We start from the raw sequence: 8055 nt of genomic DNA on the forward strand, positions 1-8055 counted from the left end.
AGTGTGAGGGGTAGCAGGTGTAGGCACCTGCGGGGTGTTGAGGCTGTGAGGGGGGCTGTGGGTCTGGATTTGGGGCTGAGGGGGAGCAGGTGTGGGGCATACGGGGGGCCAGAGGGCGTGAGGGGGCAGCGGGGCCCGCGAGGGGTGCGGGGGCCGTGAGGGGGTGGGCCCGGGGGTGGGGATGCGAGGGGCAGCCACTGCGGCCCCCCCGGCCCAGCCCGCCCCGCCGGCCCAGCCCCGCCGAGGCCGAGGGCGGTCCCGGGGGCGGCGCTCGGTGTCCCGGTGTTCCCGAGTGTCCCGGTGTCGCTCGGCTCCCGGCGGCGGCGCCAGGAGCGGCGGCTCCGTCCCGTCCGCCCGGCGCGGGAGAGCAGAGGCGCGCAGGGAACGGCGCTGCCGCCTCGCCGCCGACAGCGCGCGGGTAAAGTATTTAAACTCATTTCACAGCCTTTATTTAGTATTCATGGTCTTTATAGTATTACTGTGCGTGCTGTCACTTCTCTGCCGAGAAGTTTCCAGTCCTTGCTTTTTCCCAGCTCCTCTCAGGGAGCCTTTTAGAGCCGTCAGGTTGCAAGTTGTGGTGGAAACTTTGGGGTGGTGGTGGAGTAGTTTTGGCAGCGTTGGAATGGTATTTTTTTAAAATCAAAAGTAGCTCATATGTGGTAAATTTCAACTAGGAAAACAAGTTTTTATTACCCTGACTGAATTTGCCAGGCTTAATGTGTATATGAAGAATCATAAAAATACTTAAATGCTTATGCTCTTTTAGTGTGAAAGCATGTCTTTTTTCTGAGATGAGAATCAATGGCAATTTTACTGGAATGATTGTAGACTCTGTAAACACAACTGTGAGAGCTTGTTTAACTCTGAGGGTGCTGAGGCACTGAGGGCAGAAAATCTGGCTCTCACATTAAAAGGTGAGGAATACCTTGCAAGAACTCCTTCATTCATATCACATATTCATGACACTGTTGCCTGTGTTAATATGTTATAACATCAATGGGCTCTTTCCCCCTCAGTGTTGTGATTGCTTAGACTATTAGATTGAAAACCAGGTTTTCATACTATAAGGTGCCTGGTGCTACATTGTCTCAGAGTACTTTCCAGGACAATATTACTTTTTGAAAATAAAACTAAGCACTTTCTAGACAGAAAAAGCCATGCAGGAATATTATTTGTACAAGAATAAGAGGAATTTGTGGGTGATTTGACAGACTAGTCCATGATTCAGTGTCTCACACTGAGTTGCAGAGTTCCTCATTCCTCAAACTGCTTTAAAGATTGAAGCTGCTTTTAAAGTTTACCTTCACAAGTGAGAGGCAACTGTGTCAGTCCCAATATCTTAGGAACTCGTGGAGTACTTCTGACATAGCAGTTAATTACATTTAGGACTGTTTTATCATCTCAATCTGTTCTGCAATGAATTATCCAATAGATTACTGTTTTAGGGAATCTGCTTGACCCGTGGTCCTTCACTTCCAAATAGCCAGCTGGGGAGTTTTTGGAGCAGGCTGTACCCAGGCCAGGTGTGATATGGTTAACAGATTCTCCAGATGAAGTTGTGGCTATCCTCCAGCACTGCGAGTGTGTTCTGCTTTATATTGTTCCAGCTGTGAGTCTGTAACACTTTCTTGTGATTGTACAATGTCTGATTCTGCAGTACTTGTGGGGGTTTGTTCCCCATTTCATGTACCTTCTCTTCACTTTTCTCTGCACAGAAACATCTCAGGCTTTCTCCAGGCAGGTTCATACCTGCCAACACTATTTACTCCTAACTTCAAACTTCAACTTCTGTCTTAGGACAGCCTTCCACCCCCACCAGATCAGCAGTCCTGGTGAAGTCGACAGAAACAGCAACTTTAGGCAACAGGAGGGGTTAGATGAGATGTCAGAAAAACAGCCTCACCTTTAGCCCTGACCTGCTGCACGACTTCAGGTAGCATTATTCTCTTTCCATGCCTGTTTAGTATTTAATGTCCTTTTGGCCACAAAAGGTATTTCTACAGATGAAAATGCTGATGTAATAAGAGCTATATGCCATCGCTTAAGTAAAGTGAGCAGTTAAGTATCAGAAGAGCTTTAGATAAATAGGAAGAAATGTAAAATCACCAATAACTTCCAGGTAGGTCAAAACCAAAGGAGAACACAATCAAAATTCCAGCACGTGTGTTATGTAGCAGATCCTTCTCTGCAGTTTCCTTCTGGAAACCTAAACGCACAAATTGATGGGATACTTTTATAAAAGACTTTACAATAATCTTGAATGCATTACGAGTCAAAAGTACACATAAAAATCATAATAATGATTTGCACTTCAATGAAAGCTGAGATAGACAGTACTGAATCCTGTACTTTCAGTATAATGGAGTGAATCCTTAAAGTAATTTCGATGCAATTACCTTTTAAAAATATTTTATCAAGACAGAGGGGGGAAAAAAAACAAGCCCCCAGTTAAAGTCAGATTTCCTCCGCAGATTTCCAGGGAGGAAATCTGACTCTTTTTTGGTTTTTTTTTTTTTTTTGGCTTGTTGGACTTTTGGAACAAACTATATTGAGATCATCCTTTGATTTTGGCATTCAATGTAAAACAGAATGAAATTACTGCTTTTCAGTTAATCACCAGAACATTAGTAGTGTTTTCAGTGATGAACAAAAATGATTAATTAATTTCCTTTACAGTTAAACTAGCTAAACATTTTTATTTCTCTAGAAATAGACTGTAAATAAATGAATGTAATAATCTAATCCATACCTAATCTTCTATTGAAATTAAATTGCTCTGCCAATTATTAAATACTGGGGTTTTTTCTCTAAAGGTTTTCCCTACACACAGGTAAGCAAACACATACACAACATAAAAGTTTTAGTTGCATGTCTGCAGGTATACATTTATATAAGACCTTTTGTTATTTATGCCACATTAAGCTTTTTTGTGTGAAACCTCCTGATTCTCTCTGATGCGGTCAAATGTTTCTTTTGTTGTAGAGCTGATATTGTCTGCGCAGGCAGAGGACTGTGTACAGGACAGTCAAAAAGTAAGGAGGTGATGGTCTTGCTTTAATCTTCTATAAATGTTATAACTGTATTGAAGTGGGGTTTTTTTTTAAGTTTTTAATGCCTTTCTTGTAAGCCTAAACGGTGGGAAAACCTTTCTTCCTTTCTTCCCTTCATACTTTTTTCACAAAACCCAGGGCTGTTTACAGGAGCAATTAGCACAGTTAAATCCTCTCTTTTTTTTTCAATTTCCTTCTATTTCTCTGGGGGACCCCTTTGGTTTGTCCGGCAGCCAGGTGTGGTTGCAGCCCCTAGGAAGGTGCAGGTGAGCAGAGCAGGATGATGGATGCGGTGGACGTGCCGCCCGAGGGCTACTCCCTGATCAAAGCCGTGTACCAGCGGCGCCTGCGCCTCACCAGGCTGCTGATCGACGGCGGGGCCTATGTCAATGAGAGCAACAGCAGGGGTGAGACCCCTCTCATGATTGCTTGTATGACCAAACACGTGGACTTACAGAGTGCTAGCAAGGCAAAGATGGTGAAATACCTGCTGGACAACAAGGCTGACCCGAACATACAGGACAAATCTGGGAAGACAGCCTTGATGCATGCTTGCATGGAAAAAGCAGGCCCTGAAGTGGTGTCTCTGCTGCTGATGAGCGGAGCTGACCCGAGCCTGCCAGACCACTCCAACTGCTCTGCTCTGGTGTACGCAATAAACGCCGCAGACAAGGACACCCTGGAAATTCTGCTTAAGGCCTGCAAGGCACGAGGGAAAGAAGTGATCATCATCACCACAGGCAAGTCTGCATCAGGGAGGCAGAAGACAAAGCAGTACCTGAACGTGCCTCCTCCAGACCTCGAGGAATGCGCTTCCCCAGCTGATTGCACCTCCCTGTCAGAAATAGAATCAAGCGAGGGTCCAGAAGACCCATTCAGCTTTAAAGAGCTGTATGGTGGACACCCATATGATAACCCATCTGAAACAGTGCCACTAATGACCAAATCCAGCTCAACACCAGCACGGTTCAAGCTGACACAGGTGCTGCAGTGTGATCCGTGGCTAAAGTGCTGTCCAGCAGTGTTTCCGCAGAGGAAAATTGCTTCTTCACAAGAACTTCGGGCTATCAGTCCCACAGAAGACCTCTCCTGTAAATTCAGTGCCTTTGACTTATCCAAGGGCGTCACCACCAGTCACGAAAGTAGAGACAGGAAAGACACTGCTCATGTACTGAAAACCTCTGATCAAACCATGTCAAGGAAACCATTACGCGATGCAATAAACTATCAGACTCCTTTTACTGAAGAGAAACATAACCCCAGTGAGATTCCTATGGGCATGGATGCCAGTTTGGGACAAATCAGCTTACTTTCAAACCTCGGCAGTATTATCAAGAAGGGAAGTGGAGAATCAAATTACAACATCTCCGCGTCTCAGCTAACTAACAGTCTCATTCCTGCTGCTGATACAAAAGACAGTAAGTCACCAAAAGGAAAGAAAGAAATTCTTTCTACATACCAGACTTTGTTACCAAGTCCGAGAAGAGTTCTGGAGAAGATGTCTCCTGTTTCTCCGAGAGGCAGAAATCAGGCTTCTCTAGAGGAACAGGGTTCAGGAGCCTTAGTGCTGGATCAGACAAGGCCAGGTTTTCTGCCACCACTGAATGTGAGCCCTCACCCCCCAGGTCCAGAGCTCACTGTCATAAACACAGTTTCTGGAATGATTTCTTATGGACAAACTCACTCAGTACCACCAGGATCTGCTGCCCCTAGGGGGACCAAAGATACGAATCTGCTGCGGAGGAGGCCATATGAGCAGATTACAGTCTGAGCAGATTCAGCAATGACTGAATCTTTACCAGGAGAGCAAAGGGGATCTTTATGATATGTAAATATTCACTGCAGTCCTTGAATGTAATGGTAGGTATCACAAAATACAGCAGGGCTGTGATGTAAAGTGATGTCTGCCTCAGGATGAGTGGGATAGTTCAGAGACTGGATGAAAAGACATACTTACCTAATGAGGCTGCCTTCTGCAGACTAAGGAATGTTTATTTGCTGCTTTTGTAAAGTTTTCAAATTGCCTGTGACAGAATGAACCCACAATGGCCTTAGGCATTGCAGTTCTCATTGTAGGTTGTACATACTACCCCTCCTAGATTTCCCCAAACATACACCCTTTCTGCACGCAGAGAGGTGGTGCACATGGAATTGGGGAACCTGAAACATTGGACTGTGATGCTGGACACCAGACTGACTCTATCAGGTTGTATATATCCAGAGAACCCTGAGACATCAGCACGCAGTGGTGTGGGTAGCAGCAGGTGTACACAGGCAGTGTCTCCTGGCCTCAACAGCTTCACTGCAAGCAAGCAGACACTACAGAGCTGATGACACGTTGCAGAGCTGTGCTGCCCACGGAATTCCAGCTAAGGACTGGGAGCGTGCTTCAGACGCCTGGCTGGCACTGGGAGCCAGTGGTGCACAGCACGGGCGCTCTCCAGCCCGGCACACGACGCCGGGCAGCGCTGTCGGGAGCCCAGCAGGGCGAGTGACAAGCCCTGGGTGTGCCACAAACCAGCGCTGCCCCGCCAGGCACTGCGGCCACCTCGGGCTGCCCCGGAGACAGCCCCAGAGACAGCCCCTGGGATCTGCTCCCTTCAGAAGAAGGAGGGTGGGGGAGGCAGAGCCTGGATCTCAGTCAGGGTCTGTTACTTTCTGCAGTTCTGCAGTCCCCCAGGAAGAGATCTCCATGTCAGGCTGGAGCAATCTGCCCCCAGTCACAGCCCTTTTCACCAGGGTACAGACGCTGGGACACACTGAGATGTTTTCCTCATGAGCAGGGGCACTTCACACACACATACACACACACACACACACACACACACACACAATTCCTTGGAGCAGAGAAGAGCTCTGTTCTCCTGCTCAGACAAAGCAGGTAACTCAAACTGTATCACAACTTCAACACAAAGAAGATAACAACTTAAGGGAAGTTGAGGCACTGGCACAGTTTTCCCAGAGAAACTGTGGCTGCCACATCCCTGGGAGTGTCCCAGATCAGGTTGGATGGAGCTTGGAGCCACCTGGTCTGGTGGAAGACATCCCTGCCCATGGCAGGGGGGTTGGAATGAGATCGGCTTTTATTTGAGATGGTTTCCAACCCAAACCATTCTGTGATTCTGTGAGTCTGACTATGAAACTCACCTGGGAGATCGAAACCCACATTTTGCCTAATTTGAAACAGGACTGAGTTTCCCACAAGCGGAAAGGAGTCCTCTGCAGCCTCCAAGCTACTGCGTATTTTCAAGTATCTCTATCTTAAAATCTTTCTTTCCTTTCCATTAGTGTTTTGTGATTCCAAGTATCTCTCTTGTCTTTGTGTGCACCTCATAGATCCTGGATTTCTGGTATTGCATTTAGCATTTTAGAGCTCATCTTCTAAGTATTGAGAAAAAGTGAATGTGTTCTGTTTTGTTGTAATTTACAGAAATTAGTTGTATTGAAATAGTGTCTGTGTAACGTGAATTTCAGTATACTGACATTAGGTATTCCTTCCTGAAAATATTCAGTGGGCACAACCTGTCTTGTTGCAGCTTCAGTCAGGGTTCACCAAATCTGACATTGCCTAACATAAGCCTGTAATGTTATTTAGCTTTGCACTTAGTAGGAGACATTTAACGGGGATCTTAAGCATAAAGCAGTGTGAAGGGGATCTTAAACATATACCAATTTAAAGAAGATTGGAGACATAAACCAATTTGAAGGGGATCACAAACATACGAATATTTAATGGGGATCATCACAATAAAACAATTTAATGGGGATTCTAAACATTGAACCATTTAAAGGGGATTATAAACATATACTCCCTGTAAATAACCTTTTGGGAGTATTTGTTTCCATTCAGGTTCTGCCTTTTCCTTCAGGAGGTTTTCCTGGATCAGCCCCTGTGCACACCAGGTACAAACAAGGATTAGGTGGATATATTTTCATGGTACAGAAATTATGGGGAACAACGTATGTCAGTATTAACTGAGTACAAATTGGTCTCTACACACAATAGACTTTCCAAATGGTTTCATGATATTATAAAAGGAAATGGCAAATTCTCATCTCTTCATCTCATAATTAAATTAAATATTTGAAGGGAAAAATAGATCTTTAAAAAAATATAAATTCTTTTGTAGAAGAAATTGACTATCATCAGGTGTTCTAACTGGTATCTTTGCTTAGGGTAAAAAGCCCAATTTATGCTGGTTTGATTTTTAAATTAATTATGTATATGGGACTATGGCTCCCTTAATTAAACCATAATTTTTCTACGAATGCTCAGACAATGAAGGGAAGTGGCAAGTGTCTTGAAAGGGGAAGTTTTTCAGTAGTGTTCCCAGTACTTTGTGATTAATTGTGATGCAAAGTAGTGTGAAGTGTTAATATTATTGTTTGTGTTACTGTTACAAGTGATCTTCAAAGGAAAAAGCTTTGTTCTCTTGCTGTTGTAATGCTGAATAAATAAAAGTTATTTTTTCCCCCTCAGAGGGAACATGGAAATAATCACATGCTTTTATTCACTACTCAGGAAATGATGAGTCACTGCAAAAGGTACTCACTCAGAAGTGTTTCTCAGCCTGCCTCTGTACAAGAAAATGGGAACAGTTACTTCGATTTAATCCAATATAGCTAAATTTGTCCAAAGTATGGTGTGAGAGAGGCTCTTTCCACCTGCCGGAAGCTGCCCGTGGTTCCACTTGTGGAGCAGAGATGCACTTGTGTTATCTCTGAAGTCTTAATCCTTGACATTTCCCAGCCACCCCGACGTTCTTTTCAGCAAAGAACGGTCAGGCTGACCCGAGTCTCTGATGTTAAATCCCTCCCTTCCCGAGATACCCGGGTTAAAAACAAGACCGTCCAGGTGTCCTTCATGGCTCCTGGCACGGGAAGCACCACAGGCTGGAGCCTCCCTGGCTGATGTTCAGGGTTGTGGCTCCTCGTCCCTCAGCTCCCAGAGCGAAAGCAGAGGCAGCTCCTCTGCTGCAGCTCGCAGAGTGACCCCAGAGCCCCA

The 8055-nt window shown here is 45.3% G+C and overlaps 1 protein-coding gene across 7 annotated transcripts; it reads left to right on the forward strand.

Annotated features, from left to right (window-relative positions):
• Nucleotides 1-292: 292 nt before the first annotated feature.
• ANKRD34B (ankyrin repeat domain 34B) lies at nt 293-7688 on the forward strand. 7 transcript variants are annotated; one of them, XM_010409853.4, is made up of 3 exons: nt 427-1933; nt 2983-3040; nt 3284-7688. In XM_010409853.4, exon 3 carries the CDS (start codon nt 3331-3333, stop codon nt 4819-4821), a length of 1491 nt encoding a protein of 496 aa, XP_010408155.3. In that variant the 5' UTR covers nt 427-1933; nt 2983-3040; nt 3284-3330; the 3' UTR covers nt 4822-7688. The 7 variants fall into 7 exon arrangements, with proteins under 7 accessions (XP_019147678.3, XP_019147682.3, XP_010408155.3 ...); XM_010409852.4 differs by having other exon boundaries at nt 2983-3032; XM_019292133.3 differs by adding an exon at nt 293-418 and having other exon boundaries at nt 1446-7688.
• Nucleotides 7689-8055: the final 367 nt, after the last annotated feature.

Source organism: Corvus cornix, chromosome Z, assembly GCF_000738735.6.
Source record: "Corvus cornix cornix isolate S_Up_H32 chromosome Z, ASM73873v5, whole genome shotgun sequence".
NCBI lineage: Eukaryota > Metazoa > Chordata > Aves > Passeriformes > Corvidae > Corvus > Corvus cornix.